At 51.8% G+C, this 24,527-nt stretch overlaps 1 protein-coding gene across 3 annotated transcripts in view; it reads right to left on the bottom strand.

Moving 5' to 3' along the window:
- Positions 1-24,527, bottom strand: part of BCL2L13 (BCL2 like 13) — a 61,185-nt gene that overhangs the window by 21,835 nt on the left and 14,823 nt on the right. For 2 of the 3 annotated variants that reach the window (XM_068141841.1, XM_068141840.1), the window contains exons 3-6: positions 15,290-15,400; positions 14,170-14,326; positions 10,662-10,731; positions 2,973-3,116 (exon numbers count right to left, since the gene is read on the bottom strand). In XM_068141841.1, the coding sequence (XP_067997942.1) occupies positions 2,973-3,116; positions 10,662-10,731; positions 14,170-14,326; positions 15,290-15,400 (482 nt within the window). The remainder of the gene's footprint in view (positions 1-2,972; positions 3,117-10,661; positions 10,732-14,169; positions 14,327-15,289; positions 15,401-24,527) is intronic. The other variant, XM_068141842.1, reaches the window with a different exon arrangement.

The following is a 24,527-nucleotide window of genomic DNA, read 5'->3' as shown; positions in this document are numbered from 1 at the left end:
AGACTGAACAGCCCCAACTCCTTCAGTCTGTCACAGTATCACAGTATCACTTAGGTTGGAAAGGACCTCGAGGATCATCGAGTCCAACCTATCAACACAGACCCCATGACTAGACCACAGGAGAGGTGCTCCAGCCCTCTGATCATCCTCCTGGCCCTTCTCTGGACACCTTCCAGCACCTCCACATCCCTCTTGTAATAGGGGCTCCAGAACTGGAGGCAGTACTCCAGGTGGGGTCTCCCCAGAGCTGAGCAGAGGGGGAGGATCACCTCCCTTGACCTGCTGGCCACACTTCTCCTGATGCAGCCCAGGATCTGATTGGCTTTGTGGGGTGCAAGTGCACACTGCTGGCTCCTGTTGAGCTTTTTGTCCCCCAGTACCCCCAAGTCTCTCTCCTCAGGGCTGCTTTCCAGCCAGTCCCTGCCCAGCCTGCATTTGTGCCTGGGATTGCCTCGGCCCAGCTGCAGGACCCTGCCCTTGGTCTTGTTGAACCTCATGAGGTTGGCTTGTGCCCACCTCTCCAGCCTGTCCAGGTCCCTCTGGATGGCCTCCCTTCCCTCCAGCCTGTCTGCTGCACCACACAGCTTGGTGTCATCAGCAAACTTGCTGAGGGTGCACTCAGTGCCACTGTCCATGGCACCCACAAAGGTGTTGAACAAGACAAGACAACACAAAGAGATGAGCCCCTCAGGCACAGCCTCCTTGTTGTAGGTGTTCACTTCTCAGTGCAATTCTGTATGTATGTTAACAGGAAAGAACAGAAACCTGGGAGTTCATCCTGCAGCCACCAATCAGCATCCTAACACACAGAGAATGAAAGCTAGCTGTTATTTGACATCTGAGGACCTCTTCAATTCCGAGGGCAATCCAACAAAGCAGACAGGAAAAGAACTGGAAGAGACTGCCTGGGGCAATTATGGAGTCCAATCACACAGCTCTTTACTGTCAGCATCAGAAGTGAATGGGCAAAAGGCAGCTCTGCCTTGGGGCAGAGAGGAGCAATAGATGGCTGCCCAGGATCCCTTTCCAACTACATGATCCTGATCTCAGAATCATAGAAAATCTGGTTGGATGTGACCTCAAAGCTCATCCAGTCCAACCTTCAACCTAGTTTAGGGTCTATCCTAAACCATGTCCCTAAGCACCAGCTCCACACACTGCTTAAACACCTCCAGGGATGGTGGCTCCAGCACTGCCCTGGGCAGACCATTCCAGTGTCTGAGATCCCTCTCTTCTCCAGACTGAACACCCCCAGTTCTCTCAGATGCTCCTTATAGACCACATGCTCCATCTCCAGCCTTGTTGCCCTTCTCTGGGCACACTGCAGCCCTCAAAGCCCTTCCTGTCATGAGGGGCCCAGAACTGAACACAGCACTCCAGGTGTGGCCTCACCTCCCTGTCCCTGCTGGCCACAGTGTTTCTAATCCAAGCCTGGATGCCATTTGCTTTCTTGGCCACCTGGGCACACTGCTGGCTCATGTTTAATTGACTCTCAACCAACCCCCCCAGGTCCCTCTCTGAGTTGCAGCTTCTTCTCCTGATTCTTTTTTTTTTCCCCCTCATCTTTTCCCTTCTCTCATCTGCTTACTTCTAGCAACACCTCTTAGCTTTCACTCATTCAAAGCTTCAAAATAAGCTTTGAACATGTGACAGTTTAGGCTGGGTGCCTCCTGTTCCTGTCACATACACCTCCAGTGTCCCAGGTGTCCAGCCCAGTAGGTGTATTTCATACCCATAATATCCTGTGCCCTATAAATCCATCTGCAAAGTCCTTCTCTTCCTCTTTCTTCCCTCTCTGCTCCTGTGGGAGATGCTTGCTATGGGTAACAGTGGGGGAGTATCTCAAGGCCTCTTAGGCCTGGCTAGGCCTAATGCCAGGAGAACAACCCCATGCAGAGCTACAGGCTGGGGGCAGAGTGGCTGAGAGCTGCCAAACAGAGAGGGACCTGGGGGTGCTGATTGACAGCTGCCTAAACATGAGCCAGCAGTGTGCCCAGGTGGCCAAGAGGGCCAATGGCATCCTGGCCTGCATCAGGAACAGTGTGGCCAGCAGGAGCAGGGAAATCATTGTGCCCTGTGCTCAGCACTGCTTAGGCCACACCTTGAGTCCTGTGTCCAGTTCTGGGCCCCTCAGTTAAAAAAGGACATTGAGAGACTTGAAGGTGTCCAGAGAAGGGCAACAAGGCTGGGGAGAGGCCTTGAGCACAGCCCTGTGAGGAGAGGCTGAGGGAGCTGGGGTTGCTTAGCCTGGAGAAGAGGAGGCTCAGGGGAGACCTCATTGCTCTCTACAACTCCCTGAAGGGAGGTTGTAGCCAGGTGGGGGTTGGTCTCCTCTCTTGAGCAACCAGCACCAGAACAAGAGGACACAGTCTCCAGCTGTGCCAGAGGAGGTTTAGGCTGGAGGTGAGGAGAAAGTTCTTCACCAAGAGAGTTGTTAGCCATTGGGATGTGCTGCCCAGGGAGGTGGTGGAGTCCCCATCCCTGGAGGTGTTCAAGAGGGGACTGGATGTGGCACTTGGTGCCATGGTCTAATCATGGGGTCTGTGGTGACAGGTTGGACTTGATGATCTTTGAGGTCTCTTCCAACCTTGGTGATTCTGTGAGACTGTGACACTGTGAGAAGGGGGGAGGGGCAGTCTCAGACCTGGCCAGCCTGAGACCAGCCTAGCAGTGCAGCATGGGGAAGAAAGAGCTCTGGGGGTTTTGGGTGTACCCTCAGGTGGGGAGAAGGGAAAGGCTGGGTGGCTTTTGGGTGTGCTGGAAGTGACTCTGTATGCTTTGGGATTCTCTTGTCACTGTGCTTGTAGCTTCTGTACAACACTGGCTGCTTCTCCACTTAACCTTTCCCTCACTTCTGCAATCCATTTTTGTGGTGAGTGTCATTCTTTTGTCCAGCTCAGGGGCAAGAGAGGATCTGCCTGGCCTCAAACCAGGACAGAACAAAGAATGAACATTAAACACTGTCTTCTTACCCATCCTCCTTGCTGGATGATGTAGTCTGCAGAGTAGTCCTCTAGATAAGTCAGCCCGAAGTTGATCAGGGCGCTCAGTGGCTCCTGGCCCCGCCGGGTCAACTCCATCAGAAACTGCTGCAGCAGAACCAGGGGCACCAAGACCTTCAAAAACAACAACAACAGAGCAGCCCTGTGAGTACAAAAAGCATTATCAACACTGCCTAGGTAAAGGAGAAGAATGTCCATGTGGTCCATTGAAAAGGGCTGAATCGAAAGGGCCAAAGATCTCAGGGAACATCCACTTCGGCTTTGTGCAGACACAAAGCAGGCACACACCACCATGGTGGGCTGAAAGTTCCCCTCCCCACCAACATGAAACTTGCCAGAGCAGCAGATGCAAGCTGTATTCACAAGCAACACTACAACCTACCATGGACTGCAAGGAATATGTACAAAATAGCCAGGAGGTACAGCATTTACAACTGATAATGAGCACAAGGACCCCCTGGAAAGCTGGGGAGGGACTTTTAAGGGTGCCAGGGAGTGATAGGACTGGGGGGGATGGAGCAAAACAAGAAATGGGGAGATTCAGATTGGCTGTCAGGAAGAAGTTGTTCCCCATGAGGGTGGTGAGAGACTGGCACAGGTTGCCCAGGGAGGTGGTGGAAGCCTCATCCCTGGAGGTGTTTGCAGCCAGGCTGGATGTGGCTGTGAGCAACCTGCTGTAGTGTGAGGTGTCCCTGGGCATGGCAGGGGGGTTGGAGCTGGAAGATCCTTGGTGACCCTTCCTACCCTGACAATCTGTGATTAACAGCTGACAGAGCCCAATCCTATGGCAGACAGGTCACCAGCCTGCTCCTCTGGGATGACAGTTACCACTGCAGTTACTCAACTAGGAAGGAGATGGTGCTTGAATGTGAAAAGCCTTGGGGGGGGTTGAGTTTCCTGCAATTAATTTCAACTCAGAGGCAGAAAAGATGCAAGCTTAGGGTGCACAGACATGAGGAGCAGGTCAAGGTGAGGCAAGTGACTGAGGATACTCTTTCTTCCCAGAAAGAGGAATGGGCCATTGGGAGGTGGTGGAGTCCCTGTCCCTAGAGGTGTTCACAAAAGGCTTGGATGAGGCACATGGGGCCATGGTTGAGTTGTCAGGAGGTGTTGGGTGATAGGTTGGACTTGATGATCTCTGAGGTCTTTTCCAGCCTGCTTGATTCTCTAAGTATCAGAAGACACCTCAGTCTTTTTGGATCAAAGGAACAAAAGCATGCTGTCAGGACTAGGCATCCTGCAGAGGCTCTGGGCACACTCACATAACTGCTACAGCATGAACACTGAGACCTCAAAAGCAAGGCAAGAGAAACAAAGGCAAAAAAAAGGCTGCTTAGGAAGTGAAGGGAACTCAAATGGCTTACTGAACATGACTGTCACCACCTGCCCCTGCCAACTGAAGTGTCTAATCTACCCATTCCTCCCAAATTTGGCAAGCCTCTGCAGGCCTCCAGTGCAAGGGACCAAATTCAGACTCATTAGAGTCCTGTGCAGACCAACAAACACTGCCTGGTTTTCCTTTCCTGACGAAGCTATTGACACTTACACCTCTCACACCAGTAGGAAGAGAACAGGATTGCATGGCAGTGTCACTAAAATCACAGGCTCACTGTGTTAGGGGTTGGAAGGGACCTCCAAAGGTCATCCAATGCAACCCCCTGCCAGAGCAGGAGCAGAGAATCCAGCACAGGTCACACAGGAACACATCCAGACAGGGATGGGAAGGCTCCAGAGAAGAAGACTCCACAACCTCTCTGGGCAGCCTGCTCCAGGGCTCTGGGACCCTTAGTGTAAAGAAGTTCTTCCTCATCTTGAGGTGGAACCTCCTGTGCTGGACTTTATATCCATTGCCCCTTGTCCTATCACAGGGTGAGGAGAGCAGAGCAGAGGCTGTCCCTGTCCTTCCTTCCTGACCCCCAGCCCTCAGCTATTGATAGGCATTGATCAGATCTCCTCTAAGTCTTCTCCTCTCCAGACTAACCAGCCCCAGGGCCCTCAGCCTCTCCTCATCAGGCAGTGCTGCAGGCCCTTCAACATCCTTTTAGCCCTTTGTTGGACTCTCTCAGGTAGAGAAATTACCTTCACAGTACTTCCATGTGAATGGTGATGAGATTTCACTAGACCAAAATAAAAACCCAGCCCAGGCAATTCACAGCAACTGCAGTTCCCTCCACCAGCATGGCTGGGAAAGAATGCCAGCAGCTCTTGGTGTTCTGACTCAAGAGAAAGCAAACAGAACACCAGGCACAGCATGCCAGGAAATTGCTGGCAAAAGAAAGTTTCTGGGGAATCACTTAACAATCCAAACTTTACTCTCAGAAGCCTGCAGGTGCATGGTGTAAGCCTGTCTGTCCATCATAGCACTGCAGTTCCACAGGACACAGAACTGGCTTGGTGTTGCTGTCGACACTGTCCTGCACCACAGCCTGGTCTCCACACCGGTGACACATGGGTGTGAGGGGCGACCACGAGATGGGTACAGAACTGGCTTGATGGCTGCACCCAAAGAGTGGCTGTCCATGGCTCCATGGCCCAGGGGAGGCCAGGGACAAGCAGAGTCCCTCAGGGATCAGTCCTGGGATCAGGCTTGTTCAACATCTTTGTGGGTGCCATGGACAGTGGCATTGAGTGCACCCTCAGCAAGTTTGCTGACGACACCAAGCTGTGTGGTGCAGCAGACAGGCTGGAGGGAAGGGATCCATCCAGAGGGACCTGGACAGGCTGGAGAGGTGGGCACAAGCCAACCTCATGAAGTTCAATAAGAGCAAGGGCAGGGTCCTGCAGCTGGGTTGAGGCAATCCCAGGCACAAATCCAGGCTGGGCAGGGACTGGCTGGAAAGCAGCCCTGAGGAGAGAGACTTGGGGGTGCTGGTGGACAAAAAGCTCAACAGGAGCCAGCAGTGTGCACTTGCAGCCCAGAAAGCCAATCAGATCCTGGGCTGCATCAGGAGAAGTGTGGCCAGCAGGTCAAGGGAGGTGATTCTCCCCCTCTGTTCAGTCCTGGTGAGACCCCACCTGGAGTACTGCCTCCAGTTCTGGAGCCCCTATTACAGGAGGGATCTGGAGGTGCTGGAAGGTGTCCAGAGAAGAGCCAGGAGGATGAGCAGAGGGCTGGAGCACCTCTCCTGTGAGGACAGACTGAAGGAGTTGGGGCTGTTCAGTCTGGAGAAGAGAAGGCTCCAAGGTGACCTCAATGTGGCCTTCCAGTATCTGAAGGGGGCTACAGGAAGGCTGGGGAGGGACTGCTCAGGATCTCAGGGAGTGATAGGACTAGGGGGAATGGAATGAAGCTGGAGGTGGGGAGATTCATGCTGGAGGTGAGGAGGAAGTTCTTCCCCATGAGAGTGGTGAAGCCCTGGAATGGGCTGTCCAGGGAGGTGGTTGGGGCCCTGTCCCTGGAGGTGTTTAAGCCCAGGCTGGATGAGGCTCTGGGCAGCCTGATGTAGTGTGGGGTGTCCCTGCCCATGGCAGGGGGGTTGGAACTAGATGATCCTTGTGGTCCCTTCCAACCCTGACTGATACTATGATACATACTAGGGAGTGCTTTATTATCCTATCTGGGTAGCTCAGATAGTTCTTCTTATTTAGTCATAAGGGTTCAGAGCTGCTGATGGAGAGGATTTAAATACACACCCTTCAGACTTTCACAAACCTGAGGCCAGCACAGCCTCCTGGTGCTGCCATATGCCTGCTAATTAGCCCTAATGCTGCAGCTATTCATAGCTCCTTTTAAAAAAGCCTTTTCTAGCAGCCTCTTCTTCACAGTGAAAATTAAGCTGAGTTGAGGTAGGAGAAAAGATCTCTAGGTCTCCTCTGTTACAAAATACAATTCTGATTCAGATGACAAAGGAAGTTCCAAGGAAATGAAACCAAGACAATTGTATCCCCTCTGCCCAAGACAGCATTATTACAGGAACTGCTCAGCATTCCTCAAGCATCAAGCTAGCAGGAAAACAATCCCAACAGAGGCTGGGGTGCTCTTCCAAACTTCCATCCTGGTTTGCTTGTGTGTAACTTTTGTGGGAACAAATGTTACAGGTAAGCACAGATAATGAGAAAGGCCTCTTCTGCACAGAGTCACAGAATCAAGCAGGCTGGAAAAGACCTCAGAGATCATCAAGTCCAACCTAGCACCTATCACCCAACACCTCCTGACAACTAAACCGTGGCTCCTAGTGCCACATCCAAGCCTTTCAGAACACCTGCAGGGATGGTAACTCCACCACCTCCCTGGGCAGCACATCCCAATGGCCAATCACTCTTGCTGGGAAGAGTCACAAGCTGGTGGGGATCAAAATCCACAAGCCAGGGGCCTGCACCAGCATTCCAGCAATGAATCACAGAGTCATAGAATGTTAAGGGGTGGAAGGGATCTCAAGAGGTCATCCAAGTGCAACCCTCCTGCCAGAGCAGGAGCACCTAGAGCAGATCACACAGGAACACATCCAGGCAGGTCTGAACTATCTCCAGAGTGGGAGACTCCACAACCCCCCTGGGCACCCTGCTCCTGAGGGCTGATCCATCTACCCAGAGCTGTGTGCTGATAGCACATGAAGATGTGGCAGGCCAGTGAGGAGCTCCATGCAGCTGCCCTCTCCCTTGCTGCCAGGTCACCAGGACCTGCTAATTTTCCAGTTTCACCAACTGACAAGTACAGTGGGCTGGCTTAAGCCACCCTGATAATCAGATTTCATGGTGGTTTAGGCTAAAATGCTGTGAATCACAAGATGGCAAACTGAAAGCACACACACCTCCCCCAGTGATAATTGCTGGAGCCATGGGCAGTAACTTGCCAAGCAATGTTTAAGAAGCTGCTTTAAAAGTGCCCACACCCTTGGCTAGATGATCAGGCAAGTCTAGAGAAGGAAAAGTATCTCTGGAAGCCAAATGTAAAGAGAGGGGAAAAGGTTTCTTGTTTTATTTTCAATTTAAGACTACATTTGAACACTCCCTCTGTGAGCAAGCTTCCCAGGATTTATTTCAGTCTGTCATTGTTTGTTCTGAGGCCCACTGAATGCTTCAGAGAATCAAAAAGATGAGGAAATGCAGGAGAAAAATCAGAGAGGCAAAAGCCCAATGAGAACTCCAGCTGAGCACTGCTGTGAGACAATAAGAAGCATTTTTATAGCTACATCGATGCCAAAAAGAGGGCAAGAAGAACCTGCACCCCTTATTGGGCCTGGAGGGTAGCACTGTAACTGAAGGTGAGGAGAAGGCTGAGGTCCTGAACACCTACTTGGCCTCAATTTTCAACAATAAGGCAGGAGGACTCCAGGCCAAGTGGCCTCCTGAGCTGGGTGATGGGGTCAGGGAGCAGTGTAGTACCCCTGAAATACATGAGGAATTAGTTTGGGACCTGCTGAGCCACTTGGACACTCACAAGTCCATGGGACAGGATGGGATCCATCCCAGGGTGCAGATGAGCTGGCCAAGCCACTCTCCATCATTTTCCTCCAGTCCTGGCTCACTGGAGAGGTCCCAGATGACTGGAAACTGGCCAATGTGGTCCCCATCCACAAGAAGGTTCGGATGGAGGAACCTGGAAACTCCAGGCCTGGCAGCCTGACCTCAGTGCCAGGGAAAGTGATGGAGCAGATTATCCTGGAGGCAATTACTGCACACCTGAAGGATGGCCAAGGGCTCAGGTCCAGCCAGCATGGATTTAGAAAGGGCAGGTCCTGCCTCTCCAACCTGATCTCCTTCTGTGATCAGGTGACTGCCTGGTGGATGTGGGGCAGGCTGTGGATGTGGTCTGCCTGGACTGCAGCAAGGCCTTTGACACTGTCCCCCACAGCAAACTGCTGGCTAAGCTGTCAGCTCGTGGCTTGGACAGCAACACTCTGTGCTGGGTTAGGAACTGGCTGGAGGCTGAGCCCAGAGAGTGGTGGTGAATGGTGTCACATCCAGCTGGCAGCCAGGCACCAGTGGTGTGCCCCAGGGATCTTGTTCAATATCTTTATTGATGATCTGGACAAGGGGATTGTGTCCATCATCAGTAAGTTTGCAGAGGACACCAAGCTGGGAGCAGATGTTGATCTGTTAGAGGGTAGGAGAACTCTGCAGAGGGAACTTGCCAGGCTGGACAGATGGGCAGAGGCCAAGGGTAGGAGATTGAACACATCCAAGTGCCAGGTTCTGCACATTGGCCACAACAACCCCATGCAGTGCAACAGGCTGGGGTCAGAGTGGCTGAGAGCAGCCAGGCAGAAAGGGACCTGGGGGTGCTGGTTGACAGCAGCTGAACATGAGTCAGCAGTGTGCCCAGGCAGCTAAGAAGGCCAAGGGCATCCTGGCCTGCATCAGGAGCAGTGTGGCCAGCAGGAGCAGGGAGGTCATTCTGCCCCTGTACTCTGCACTGGTTAGGCCACACCTTGAGTCCTGTGTCCAGTTCTGGGCTCCTCAGTTTAGGAAAGATGTTGAGATGCTGGAAGGTGTCCAGAGAAGGGCAACAAAGCTGGGGAGGGGTCTGGAGCACACCCCTGTGAGGAGAGGCTGAGGGAGCTGGGGTTGCTTAGCCTGGAGAGGAGGAGACTCAGGGGAGACCTTCTTGCTCTCTACAACTACCTGAAGGGAGCTTGTAGCCAGGTGGGGGTTGGGTTCTTCTCTCAGGCAACCAGCACCAGAACAAGAGGACACAGTCTCCAGCTGTGCCAGGGGAAGTTTAGGCTGGAGGTGAGGAGAAAGTTCTTCACAGAGAGAGTTGTTAGCCATTGGAAGGTGCTGCCCAGGGAAGTGGTGGAGTCCCCATCCCTGGAGGTGTTCAAGAGGGGATTGGATGTGGCACTTGGTGCCATGGTCTAGTCATGGGGTCTGTGTTGATAGGTTGGACTCGATGATCCTCGAGGTCATTTCCAACCTTAGTGATACTGTGATACCTGGGAGCCCTGGTGGATAGCAAGTTCTACATGGGACAGCAATGGCCTGGGGGGCATTCAGGAGTGTGTCCAGCAGAGCCAGGGAGGTTCTCCTCCCCTCTACTCTGCCCTGGTGAGACCTCACCTGGAATATTGCACTCAGTTCTGGGTTCCCCAGTTCAAGAGGGACAGGGATGTGCTGGAGAGAGTCCAAGGGAGGGCTACAAGGGTGATTCGGGGACTGCAGCACTGCCTGGGGAGGAGAGGCTGAGAGCCCTAGGGGTGATTAGTCTGGAGAGGAGAAGGCTGGGAGGGGATCTGATGTCTACAAATATCTGGGGGATGGGGGTCAGGAAGGAAGGGACAGGGACAGCCTCTGCTCACTTGTGCCTTGGGACAGGACAAGGGGCAATGGAAAGTACAGCACAGAAAGTTCCACCTCAACATTCAGAAGAACAACTTTACTGTGAGAGTCACAGAGCACTGGAACAGGCTGCCCAGAGAGGCTGTGGAGTCTCCTTCTCTGGAGACTTTCAAGGCCCATCTGGATGCCTAGCCTGTGTGAGCTGTGCTGGATTCTCTGCTCCTGCTCTGGCAGGGGGTTGGACTCGTAGGTGTTCGGAGGTCCCTTCCAACCCCTGACATCCTCTGATCCTGGGATGCTGAGAATGAAAGCCACTTCATACCAAAACCCACTTGGTTCTTTTCACTCTCATTCCTCTGTGAAGCATAACTAGATCATAAATCCACTGTGGGCAAGAAACAGAGGTGAGAGAGAGGGAAATGCAAGTCAGTGCTTTGCTACCTTGTTCCATCCGCTGGCATGGGCAGCTGCCTCCTGCGTGCGCTCCCGGTACTCCTGGTATGTCACCGGCCTGCAGGAGGCAAACCAACACCGAGGGTCATCAAAGGAAACCACAGAACCAGAACACAGAAAAACCTCTCAGTTCCCAGCAAATAAAGTATTGGCACTCAGATTGCAGTAACTAAGTTTCAAGAACTACCAAGCCTCACATTTTCAAGACATAAAACAGCAGCACCAGGCAGGGTCTGGAGGGCAGCTGCTGCCCCTCTGCATCACGTCACAGATTTGGTGAGGTGAATTTGACACTGCACAACTTAAAGGACATCACAGTATCACAGTACATAGAATCATAAAATTGTCAGGGTTGGAAGTGACCTCAAGGCTCAGCCAGTTCCAACCCCCCTGCCATGCCCAGGGACACCTCACACTACAGCAGGTTGCCCACAGCCACATCCAGCCTGGCTGCAAACACCTCCAGGAAGGAGGCTTCCACCCTGGTCAACTTCTGCCAGTCTCTCACCACTCTCATGGGGAACAACTTCTTCCTAACATCCAGTCTGAATCTACCCATTTCTAGTTTTGTTCCATTCCCCCCAGTCCTATCACTCCCTGACACCCTCAAAAGTCCCTCCCCAGCTTTCTTGTAGCCCCCTTCAGATCCTGGAAGGCCACAATGAGGTCTCCTCAGAGCCTTCTCTTCTCCAGACTGAACAGCCCCAACTCCTGCAGTCTGTCCTCACAGGAGAGGTGCCCCAGCCCTGTGATCATTCTCATGGCCCTTCTCTGGACACATTCCAGCACCTCCAGATCCCTCTTGTAGTAGGGGCTCCAGAACTGGAGGCAGTACTCCAGGTGGGGTCTCACCAGGGCTGAGCAGAGGGGGAGGATCACCTCCCTTGCCCTGCTGGCCACACTTCTCCTGACGCAGCCCAGGATCTGATTGGCTTTCTGGGCTGCAAGTGCACACTGAGAGCTCCTGGTGAGCTTTTTGTCCCCCAGCACCCCCAAGTCCCTCTCCTCAAGGCTGCTTTCCAGCCAGTCCCTGCCTGGTGCACCTTAACAGAGTTCATATGCATAGAAGAGCACAGAAAAATATAAGCTAGACAAATAAGTCTTGCCTCAAACAGCACTTCTGTTACAAAGATGAGTAACAGAATGGAGTTGAAGGACACAGAGGAAAATATAGTTTGGCTTTGTCACTTGAAGTGCATTCTAACAACTTCCTTGGTAGGTTAGTTCCCTTGAAATGCAAATCCAAGGGAATCAGTGGGATGAAAAGAGCAACAACAGCTGCAGGAAGGATATCATCAAGAGATTAAACAGTAGCTCTAACAAGGCATGCATTGTCAACACATTATCACAAGCACTTCAGCCTTCAGAGGTATGTCTGTCTGTATAGAAAGTCATTACTTGGAATGCAAACATCTTCTCCCAGAATACACAAGCAGCCCAGAACATCAGGCTAGAGCAGCTGGAACATTCACAACAGACAGGAGCTCATGTGCATCCATTAAAATCAGGCTGGGAACTTACAACAACAAACCCCAAACACAACAGTTTTATCACCTAGCATTCCACTATGCCAGCATGCCAAGTACATGCCAAGTACAGCTGGCAGATGAGCTGGCCAAGCCGCTCTCCATCATTTGCCTCCAGTCCTGGCTCACTGGAGAGGTCCCAGGTGACTGGAAACTGGCCAATGTGGTCCCCATCCACAAGAAAGGTTGGATGGAGGAACCTGGAAACTGCAGGCCTGGCAGCCTGACCTCAGTGCCAGGGAAAGTGATGGAGCAGATTATCCTGGGGGCAATAACTGTGCACCTGAAGGATGGCCAAGGGCTCAGGTCCAGCCAATGTGGATTTAGGAGGGGCAGGTCCTGCCTCTCCAACCTGATCTCCTTCTATGATCAGGTGACTGCCTGGTGGATGTGGGGAGGCCTGTGGATGTGGTCTACCTGGACTTCAGCAAGGTCTTTGACACCGTCCCCCACAGCAAACTGCTGGCTAAGCTGTCAGCTCATGGCTTGGACCACTACACTCTGTGCTGGGTTAGGAACTGGCTGGAGGCTGAGCCCAGAGAGTGGTGGTGAATGGTGCCACATCCAGCTGGCAGCCAGGCACCAGTGGTGTGCCCCAGGGATCAGTGCTGGGCCCCATCCTCTTTAACATCTTTATTGGTGATCTGGATGAGGGCATTGAGTCAGTCATCAGCAAGTTTGCAGGTGACACCAAGCTAGGATCAGATGTTAGTCAGTTAGAGGGTAGAAAGGCTCTGCAGAGGGACCTCGACCGACTGGACAGATGGGCAGAGTCCAATGGGATGGCATTCAACAAGTCCAAGTGCCAGGGGCTGCACTTTGGCCACAGCAATCCCATGCAGAGCTACAGGCTGGGGGCAGAGTGGCTGAGAGCTGCCAAATAGAGAGGGACCTGGAGGTGCTGATTGACAGCTGCCTGAATATGAGCCAGCAGTGTGCCCAGGTGGCCAAGAGGGCCAATGGCATCCTGGCCTGCATTAGGAATAGTGTGGCCAGCAGGAGCAGGGAAGGGATTGTCCCCTGGGACTCAGCTCTGGGGAGGCCACACCTTGAGGGTTGTGTCCAGTTCTGGGCACCTTAGTACAAGAGAGATGTGGAGGGGATGGAGCCAGGGCAGAGCAGGGCAAGGAATCTGTGAAGGGCCTGGAGAAGAAATCTGATGGAGAGTGACTGAAGGAGCTGGGGATGGTTAGTGTGAAACAGAGGAGGCTGAGGGGAGACCTCCTGGCTCTCTACAGCTACCTGAAAGGAGGCTGTGGAGAGGTTGGTGCTGGTCTCTTCTCCCAGGGAATTAGTGACAGAACAAGAGGGAACAGCCTCAAGCTGCACAGGGCAGGGTCAGACTGGGCAGTAGGAAGAATTTGTTCCCATCAAGAGTGGTCAGGCCTTGGAATGTGCTGCCCAGGGAGGTGGTGGAGTCCCCCAGCCTGGATGTGTTTCAAGGTGGTTTGACTGTGGTGCTTAGGGCTATGGTTTAGGGGTGACCCTTGTAGAGTAGGACTCTGGGTTGGACTTGGTGATCCTGAGGCTCTTTTCCAACCTGAATGTTTGTGTGACAGCTAGCAGACCTACATGGTGGTTATAAAGCACTTCACTACTGTCCTTCCTGGGAAACTCTCCCATTCATCTTGAGCCAGAATGCAAACAAACCTCCAGCTCCATTCTTAACTGAGAGGTAGGAGAAGCTGATCTGGCTAGAGGCCAGCAGTCAGGAAACTGGCAATGGCAGCTGCCAGCTGCGAGCTTCAGCAGCAGCTCAAACTGCTGGGAAGTTCAAAGAGGAAAGCTGAGAAAAAACTTAGAACTTGCATTGCTGCAAAGAACAAGTAGCACAAAGGAACACTCACAGATTGCCACACAAAACACAGAACCAACCAGACAAAGGATCACTGAGCAAAAAAAGAGACACCCAATGCAAAATGTTGTCCCACCCTTAGCACTTCCCTTTGGCAAAGCAAATGGAAACTCACTTGCTAAGCAAGCTCTGCAGAGCTTTGTGCAGATGTTCTTTCAATTCCTGGGACACCTTCTCCCCCAGATGAGCCAGGCAGTCTTCTATTGAGCTCTCTGGATTGGCAGGACTGAAGACTGGGGAAGTGTGGCAGTCAAATCCTGTAGCAGTAAATGCTGAGAGAAAAAAAACAACAAAACCCCCAAACAGACAAGATAAGAGAGATTAACCTAAGAACATCAAGAGGCACAGGTTTCTTACCCCAGCACTTAGCACAGCTCACATGAGGGGTGAAGCAAGCCTAAGCCTATGAACAGCTTGTATGAAACAAGTGTGGGCCAGATTCTGGAGGTGGTACTTACAAGCCACAGAGTGGCCACAAGCCACAGGACTACAAACACAGACAACATTTGCCCTCCAGCCCTCACTTCACAGCCCCATCCCAGCCAGCCCATCAGCTGAATGTGCAGCTTGCTCAATTTTAAACTGATGCCAAGCCAGGTAAGCAGCGAGGGAGCATCTTCTTCCTGGTAAGACTTACTGCCCCATAGAGGTAACTGCAGCAGTACCAGAGCATGGTGTGGCTCAGAAGAATACTCTGCTGACATTATCTTCTCCATCTCAGTTTAAAACTTCTAAGGAAGCTTTATCTATGGATAAGTATCAACAGGCCTGGAGCCTTTCTACTTCAGACTTCCAATTTGCAACACCCATGCAAAGCAGAGAGTGCTTCCAAATCATCCCTGGCCAGGAGTCCTGCACAAGCCACACACACAGGTCAAGGCATGGCACAAAACACAAGCTTGGTGAAGTGAGAAATCTGATGGTTTAGGTCCACACTCCTCTGAAGGTGAGCTGCTGAGGAATGATTTCACTCTGTCATCAACTGGAGCAGCTTAAGGGCTGCTTCCATGCCATTATTTATAGCAGCCTGTTAAATGTCACTCAAGTGTTGGCCTTGGCCAGACTCCACTGCTACAAATGCTAACCTTCAACTATTTGACTTCATGAGACAATGTGGAGAAGTCTCCTGGGTGCAGGAGTGTACAGAGATTCCATGTGGCCACTAAAGTGCCTGTTACACATTAACCACCCTTAAGAGTGCACAGAATCACTGAAAGGGAAAAGCTGAAGTGCACCTTCCAAGATTTCTTCCTCAAGCTGCTTCAGCTCCTGCTCGATTTCTGTTTTAATCTTCTCCAGAGCCTCTTTCTCCACAGCATGTTGTGCCACAGGCTGCTGGGGAGGCCCTGAAAGGATCAAGAGAAATCATTCAAACCAGGCAGATATTGCAGTAGCATGTTCTGTTCACTGCAAAGGAATCCAGGGGGAATATTCTACTTCATAGTAGAGTAGAGTATCATAGTATAGTATCAGTCAGGGTGGGAAGGGACCACAAGGATCATGTAGTCCCATGGGCAAGGACACCCCACACTAGAGCAGGCTGCCCAGAGCCTCATCCAGCCTGGCCTTAAACACCTCCAGGGACAGGGCCTCAACCACCTCCCTGGACAACCCATTCCAGGGCTTCACCACTCTCATGGGGAAGAACTTCCTCCTCACCTCCAGCCTCAATCTCCCCACCTCCAGCTTCATTCCATTCCCCCTAGTCCTATCACTACCTGAGATCCTGAGCAGTCCCTCCCCAGCCTTCCTGTAGCCCCCTTCAGATACTGCAAGGCCACAATGAGGTCTCCTCAGAGCCTTCTCTTCTCCAGACTGAACAGCCCCAACTCCTTCAGTCTGTCCTCACAGGAGAGGTGCTCCAGCCCTCTGATCATCCTCCTGGCCCTTCTCTGGACACCTTCCAGCACCTCCACATCCCTCTTGGAATAGGGGCTCCAGAATTGGAGGCAGTACTCCAGGTGGGGTCTCACCAGAGCTGAGTAGAGGGGGAGGATCACCTCCCTCGACCTGCTGGCCACACTTCTCCTGATGCAGCCCAGGATCTGATTGGCTTTCTGGGCTGCAAGTGCACACTGAGAGCTCCTGGTGAGCTTCTCCTCCCCCAGCACCCCCAAGTCTCTCTCCTCAGGGCTGCTTTCCAGCCAGTCCCTGCCCAGCCTGGATTTGTGCCTGGGATTGCTTCGACCCAGCTGCAGGACCCTGCTCTTGGTCTTGTTGAAGCTCATGAGGTTGGCTTGTGCCCACCTCTCCAGCCTGTCCAGGTCCCTCCGGATGGATCCCTTCCCTCCAGCCTGTCTGCTGCACCACACAGCTTGGTGTCATCAGCAAACTTGCTGAGGGTGCACTCAATGCCACTGTCCATGGCACCCACAAAGATGTTGAACAAGACAGGTCCCAGGACTGATCCCTGAGGGACTCCGCTTGTCCCTGGCCTCCACTGGGACATGGAGCCATGGACAGCCACTCTTTGGGTGCAGCCATCAAGCCAGTTCTGTATCCATCTCGTGGTCACCCCTCACACCCATGTGTCACCAGCCTGGAGAGCAGGCTGTGGTGCAGGACAGTGTTGACAGCACCATCTTCCCTTCAGACAGCAACCCAGGAGGTGTGATGCCTTATGGGCACTTACTGCAAAGAAGTTTATGCCATGAACCCAGCAAGCCATCAGCTCCCAGGCCTGTCCAAGATAGAACAGCTCTTTGAGAAAGGATTTAGATATTTCAAGATTGTTTTTAATGAGCACTGTAAAGCCTCAGCTTTAACACCAAACCTATCTCAAACCTCAGACCAAAACCCAAAGCCAGGCACAGGAACACAGCTGTTCAAAGTCATTCTCCAGCCACATCCAAGCCAAGCAGACACAGAGAGGCACAGGGGGGATTGGTTTTTATTTTTCACTAGCTGAAGAGGAAATGTCTGCTGGTGCCTGGAAAACACAGACAGACACTCAGAGCCATGTTGCACTAACATCATTGAGGAGTCCTGAAATCCACTGACTGTGCATCCCTCTGCTGTTCAGGAGGAGACTACAGGCCACAATGAGAGAATTTAAGTCCAGGTACACAAGTCACAAGAGAGGCAAAGGACCCCTCCCACTGTCAGCCAGTTGTCAGTTCTCATCTCACAGGACCATGGATCACAGGATGTGTGGGGTTGGAAGAGACTTCCAAACATCTTCGAGTCCAACCCCCTGCCAGAGTAGGAGCAGAGAACCCAGCACAGGTCACACAGGAACACATCCAGACAGGCCTGGAAAGGCTCCAGAGAAGGAGACTCCACAACCTCTCTGGGCAGCCTGCTCCAGGGCTCTGGCACCCTCACAGTGAAGAAGTTCCTCCTCATGTTGAGGTGGAACCTCCTGTGCTGGAGTTTCCATTGGCCCTTGTCCTAGATAGGTGCAACTGAGCAGAGCCTGTCCCCTCCCTCCTCACACCCAGCCCTCAGCTATTGATAGACATTGATCAGATCCCTCTCAGTCTTCTCCTCTCCAGACTAAACAGCCCCAGGGCTCTCAGCCTCTCCTCCCCAGGCAGTGCTGCAGTCCCTTCAGCATCCTTGGAGCCCTCCCCTGAACTCTCTCCAGCAGATCTCTGTCCCTCTGGAACTGGGGAGCCCAGAACTTGATGCAGTATTCCAGGTGAGGTCTCATCAGGGCAGAGTAGAGGGGGAGAAGACCCTGGACACACTCCTCTCAATGCACCCCAGGATCCCATTGACCTTCTTGGCCACCAGGGCACATTGCTGCCCCATGGAGACCCTGTTGCCCACCAAGACTCCCAGGTCCTTCTCCACAGGGCTGCTCCCTAGCAGATCACCTCCTAACCTGTACTGGTACAGTTTATTCTTCCTTCCCAGGTGCAGGACTCTGCACTCACCCTTATCTCCTGCTGAAGTCATTCAGGAATCTGCAATAGCTGCACATCCCCAGCAGCATGTGTGCCACCATTAAGAAGCTTCAGCCACACCATTTAGGATAACAGACTCCCAATCATCTTAACTATTATGCTGGAGCAAAACACAGACAGAAAACTCTTCCCAAACAAGTCAAGGTGCTGAACAGAACAGAATAGAATAGAATAGACCAGGTTGGAAGAGACCTTCAAGATCATTGTGTCCAACCTATCATCCAACACCACCTAAGAAACTAATCCCTGGCACCAAGCACCCCATCAAGTCTCCTCCTGAACACCTCCAGTGATGGTGACTCCACCACCTCCCTGGGCAGCACATTCCAATGGCCAATCTCTCTCTCTGGGAAGAACTTTCTCCTCACCTCCAGCCTAAACTTCCCCTGGCACAGCTTGAGACTGTGTCCCCTTGTTCTGGTGCTGGTTGCCTGGGAGAAGAGACCAACCCCCACCTGGCTACAACCTCCCTTCAGGCAGTTGTAGACAGCAAGAAGGTCTCCCCTGAGCCTCCTCTTCTCCAGGCTAAGCAACCCCAGCTCCCTCAGCCTCTCCTCACAGGGCTGTGCTCCAGACCCCTCCCCAGCCTCACTGCCCTTCTCTGGACACACTCCAGCATCTCAACCTCCTTCCTAACCTGAGGCCCAGAACAACCAAGCTGCTGCACAACCAATACTGGCAAGCACAAACTCTTCTTTTGCGCTGAGCTTCCCCGTGTCCATGGAGGGGGTGAGGTGCTGGGAGAGCAGCCGCTCTCAGGGGCTGGAGTGATGATGATCACACAGGACAAGCTGTCACACTTGGTAAGTAGTCACTTGGAAAACAGCAGAGAGAGAGATTCCATCGCTGCCGGCGCACAAAAGAGCTGTTTAGATAAGCCCTGCCGCAGCCAATGGTTGCCATCTCCTAACACGCACAGCCCTGCAGCAGCTGCTGCTTCCAACAGCACCTGACTGTTCAGTCATGCCAGAGCAACAAAAACCTACCCCTCCCAGCCCAGTGACTTTGCACTAATTATCAATGGACTTCAGCTTTCTGGATCCTCCATATGCCGACTGCTGCCAACAACAACTGCGGCCAGCGCTGGAGAGCAGCGAACTCCAACGGCACAGCTCCTGAGCTGTAGGCTGCAGAGCAGAAAACTGAGAGGAGATCTAATAAATGTTTAGGAATATCTGGGGGCTGGGGGTCAGGCATGAAGGGACAGCCTCTGCTCACTTGTGTCCCCTAATGCAACAAGGGCAATGGATGGAAACTCCAGCACAGGAGGTTCCACCTCAACATCAGGAGGAACTTCTGCACTCTGAGAGCCCCTGTCCCAGAGCCCTGGAGCAGGCTGCCCAGAGAGGTTGTGGAGTCTCCTTCTCTGGAGCCTTCCCAGCCCTGTCTGGATGTGTTCCTGTGTGACCTGTGCTGGATTCTCTGCTCCTGCTCTGGCAGGGAGGTTGGACTCAAAGATCTCCAGGGGCCCCTTCCAGCCCCTAGCCATCTGTGACCCTGTAAGCGAGTGCTATCCTTTCTCCTTTAGATGACTTCCAGGCCAGTTTGCCAACAGGTAGAATGAAGCAGTTAAACACAGCTTTTAACAGATGGTAACATTTTAATGTTTACATTGTGCAGACTGCCACCCCAGAGATGGTACCTGCAAGATCCACACACACTTGAGCTCTTCTTCCCTGTGCTGCAAAAAGGGGGTTGCCCATGAGAGGCTTTTGGTGAACTCACTCTGCAGTGAGTGACTTTCCCAATCCAAACACACAACACATTTCCGCCTCACAGTCTTACACAAAGGAGTTAGGGTACTCTGCTCTCTACTTGTGGAATCAATGATCCCCTTTACACAAGCGTGGCCTTGGTAAGATTTTGAGGTTCAGGTATTTGGAGGTAACCTGCGGGAGAGGGAGAGGGAGAGGGAGAGGGAGAGGGAGAGGGAGAGGGAGAGGGAGAGGGAGAGGGAGAGGGAGAGGGAGAGGGAGAGGGAGAGGGAGAGGGAGAGGGAGAGGGAGAGGGAGAGGACGAGACCAGGTTGGAAGAGACCTTCGAGATCACCACATCCAACCTGTCACCCAGCACCACCCAATCAACCAAACCATGGCACCAAGCACCCCATCCAGTCTCTTCCTAAACACCTCCAGGGATGGGGACTCCACCACCTCCCTGGGCAGCACATCCCAATGGCCAATCTCTCTATGAAGAACTTCCTCCTAACATCCAGCCTAAACCTCCCCTGGGGCAGCCTGAGACTGTGTCTTCCAGAGGGTAAGGGTGAATTTACTCTAGAAGCCCATCAGGTGCCCCATCACTGACAACCAGACAGCATTGTGGCTACTACATAAATGTAACATTTCAGTACAGATCCACTGATAAGGTCCTTCCAGAAGTTTAGGAACAACTCCAGACTAACCCACTCCCCAGGTTTGACCCGAGGAGGAGGAGGGGTAAGTCACTCATCCAAGCCAGAGAGCCTATAGCATTCAAGTCAAACTCTGACCACACTGACTCCAAGAGAGCCTGAAGAGGTGTGACTCCTCCTTCAGTTCAAGTGCATGAAAAAGCAAGCTACTGATGTCACACACTGTATCACAGTACCACAGTATAACCAAGGTTGGAAGAGACCTCGGGGATCATCAGGTCCAACCTATCAACACAGACACCATGACTAGACCATGGCACCAAGTGCCACATCCAATCCCCTCTTGAACACCTCCAGGGATGGGAACTCCACCACCTCCCTGGGCAGCACATTCCAATGGTGAATGACTCTCTTTGGGAAGAACTTTCTCCTCACCTCCAGCCTAAACTTCCCCTGGCACAGCTGGAGACTGTGTCCTCTTGTTCTGGTGCTGCTTGCCTGGGAGAAGAGACCAACCTCCTCCTGGCTACAACCTCCCTTCAGGGAGTTGTAGACAGCAATGAGGTCACCCCTGAGCCTCCTCTTCTCCAGGCTAAGCAATCCCAGCTCCCTAAGCCTCTCCTCACAGGGCTGTGCTCAAGGCCTCTCCCCAGCCTTGTTGCCCTTCTCTGGACATCTTCAATGTCCTTCTTAAACTGAGGGGCCCAGAACTGGACACAGGACTCAAGGTGTGGCCTAAGCAGTGCTGAGCACAGGGCACAATGACTTCCCTGCTCCTGCTGGCCACACTGTTCCTAATGCAGGCCAGGATGCCACTGGGGGGAAGGACACCACAGGAAGGTACTATGAAGGGACTACAGATCAAAAGAAGGTATATGAAGGGTAAGTGAAGATACAGGGATGGAGTGTGAAGAAAACCAAGATATTCTGCAACATCCAGGTCAAGAGTGACCTAATGACATAAAGTCTGGCAACATGTATCCAACTGATGCAGGTCAAAACCACCCAAAGAAGGTACTGCTATTCAATCTGAGACAGGCTCTAAGGAGCCTTGAGCTCACAAACACCACATGAAAGCTGCCCACATCTTCCTGCGTGTATCTCCTGAGCTGTAACAGACACTGACACCAACTGGTGCCAGTGGATAAATGTAAACTCCATTTCCCTCAGTAGGTCCTTTCAGCATTGCTCAGCTGTAAGACATGCATGTGGCAAGCCACTGAAATGCCTTGATCAATGGCTACACGCAGCAATTCCAAACCACGCAGTGAAGGGTCAGAAGAGCACTGTGCCAAGTAACTGGGTTAAAGCACTGTGGACAGCAAGCACCTGAGGGGAATGGCAAACCTGTCAAGACCTGGCTCACCACATGAGTGATCAATGGCACCGTGCAGCAGGGGCACTGATCACAAATGTTCCATGGGAGAGAAGGGGTTATCTAAGATCTGTCATCCTGACATGGAAAACACAGGAACTACTTGGTTGAAGTCACAGGTTCATGGGATGGGGGTCAGCCATGGGGAATTAGATTGAAAAACAGAAATACACTGAAGTCTTGCACCTGGGCAAGAACAAGGTTGGGACTGACCTGTGGGAAAGCAGTGAAGGGGAAAAGGACCTGGTGGTCCTGGTGGATGGGAGGTTGGCCATGAGGCAGCAATGTGCTCTGGTGGCCAAGGAGGCCAATGGGGTAGATTAGAAGGGCTGTGGTTAGTAGGTCCAGAGAGATTCTCCTGTGCCTCTACTCTGCCCTGGTGAGGCCACAGCTGGAATATTGTGTCCAGTTCTGGGGCCCTCAGTTCAGGAAGGACCTCAAGAAACTGCCTGAAAGAGTCCAGCAAAGAGCCACAAAGATGATGAAGGGAGTGGAAGATCTGCCTCATGAGGAGAGCCTGAGGGAGCTGAGGGCTCTGTAGCTTGAGGAGGAGGAGCCTGAGGGAGACCTCATTCATGTTGATAAAGCTGTGCAGGGTGAGTGCCCAGAGGCTGGAGCCAGGCTCTGCTGGGGGATGCCCAATGCCAGCACAAGAGGCAGTGGTGGAAACTGAGGCAGAGGAAGTTCCATGGAAACAGGAGAAAACATTTTTTCCCTGTGAGGGTGAGAGAACCCTGGAGCAGGCTGCCCAGGGGGGTTGTGGAGTCTCCCTCTCTGGAAGTATTCCAAACCTGCCTGGATGTGTTCCTGTGTGATCTGCTTTAGGTGCTCCTGCTGTGACAGGGGGCTTGGACTGGATGAGCTTCCAAGGTCCCTTCCAACCCCTGACATTCTGTGACTCTAAAAATGACTCCTTGATGAAACACAAGAAGCATTAACAAATATATTGAACCCCAACAAGTACCTTGATGCACTTGCAACAGCACTAACAATTGCAGCAGCTTGGAAGCTTCTAGAATGAGCATCAGCTTTGGGGGGAAAAATGCAGAAGTGCTTCCCAGTACTTGATATTCATTTTCTGTGTAGTGAGCCAGTAGGAGATACAAGTAGTTCTAACAAAAAATACTGCAGCATCTCTCCACGGGCTATGAACAGAGGACTGGGAGCTCCCACACATCCAGAACAATGGCACTTGTCTGTTGCCTCAAACATAGAGGACACTTGAGAATCCTTTTTGGTTTAGCAGATTTCTGCAAGCAATTTGTATTATCACCTGAAACCCTACCAAAAAGGAAAGCAAAGCCTGCCAGAAACCCCAGCTAAGGCCACTGAGGTGAGGGTGATGCAGAAGCACTGCTCTGGCACCACTCTGCTGAGAGTGATCTCCCAAACTATTTCTCAGCTAAGTTTGATGGATGCTCCTCTGGAGAAACTGAAATCCACCACAGAATAATAGACTAGACTGGAATTAACCAGGGTAGAACAGAGAATAGAACATGGGATGGGATGGAATATGGAATGGAATATGGAATAGGGAATGGAATATGGAATAGGGAATGGAATATGGAATGGACTATGGAATGGAATATGGAATATGGAATGGAATATGGACTGGAATATGGACTGGAATATGGAATATGAACTGGAATGGACTATGGAATGGACTATGGAATGGACTATGGAATGGAATGGCATATGGAATATGGAATGGAATGGCATATGGAATGGAATATGGAATGGCATATGGAATATGGACTGGAATATGGACTGGAATATGGAATATGAACTGGAATGGAATATGGAATGGACTATGGAATATGGAATGGACTATGGAATATGGAATGGAATGGCATATGGAATATGGAATGGAATGGGATGGAATGGAATATGGAATGGAATATGGAATGGAATATGGAATGTGGAATGGAATGTGGAATGGAATATGGAACATGGAATAGAATATGGAATGGAACATGGAATAGGGAATGGGAAGGGAATGTGGAAGGGAATGTGGAATGGAATAAACCAGGTTGGAAAAGACCTTTGAGACCATCCAGTCCAACCTATCACCCAACACCATCTGACCAACTCAACCATGGCACCAAGTGCCTCATCCAGGCTCCTCCTAAACACCTCCAGTGATGGTGACTCCACCACCTCCCTGGGCAGCACATCCCAAGGGCCAATCTCTCTTTCTGGGAAGAACTTCTTCCTAACATCCAGCCTGAACTTCCCCTGAGGGCAGGTTTAGGCTGGAATGAATGAACTACAGAGCACTGTAAGGCTGTAAGGTTAAAAGATTGGTTCTGCAGATGGTTCTCTCTCTTCAGTGCCTGCCCTGCAGAGAAGCCATGCAAACAGAAATTTCAGAGTAGTTAATCAGATCTTGACTCAGATCAGCCTTCTCTGCCTGAAACCAGAAGCAGCCTTAGCTCTTGTAATTGAAGCCATCTTTCTTGCAAGTGACTCAAGAGCAACCAAGAGCTCCAGAAGGGAATCAAGTAAAGTAATTTCCTATGGAATTTGGCTGAGTTTCCTCTTCACCAAGTAAAATCCCTCTGAAAAGCAATGGTCTCAAAAAGCTTATTATGTCCCTGAAAAATGAGATGTTTCAACCTGAAATCTAACAAACATCTTCAACATCTCCAGGAGCACTTGGAACAAAAAGGCAGACATCATAAAACAAGCTCTGGAGTGAAACACAGGATAGCAACAGGTCTGTAGGAGATGACTACAGGAGGAAACAGAGGGGTAATGGACCAAAGCATTTAATTTCTATTACTAGTTCTCCAGGAGGTAAAAGAGTAGCCCTCCTGCTGGGAAGGATCACTTGTTTA

The sequence above is a fragment of the Melanerpes formicivorus genome, unplaced genomic scaffold, assembly GCF_026170545.1.
Source record: "Melanerpes formicivorus ecotype bairdi unplaced genomic scaffold, bMelFor1.0.p_v2 SCAF_8, whole genome shotgun sequence".
NCBI lineage: Eukaryota > Metazoa > Chordata > Aves > Piciformes > Picidae > Melanerpes > Melanerpes formicivorus.
The sequence above is the reverse complement of the archived record's forward strand: the minus strand, read 5'-3'. Positions and strand labels throughout refer to the sequence as shown.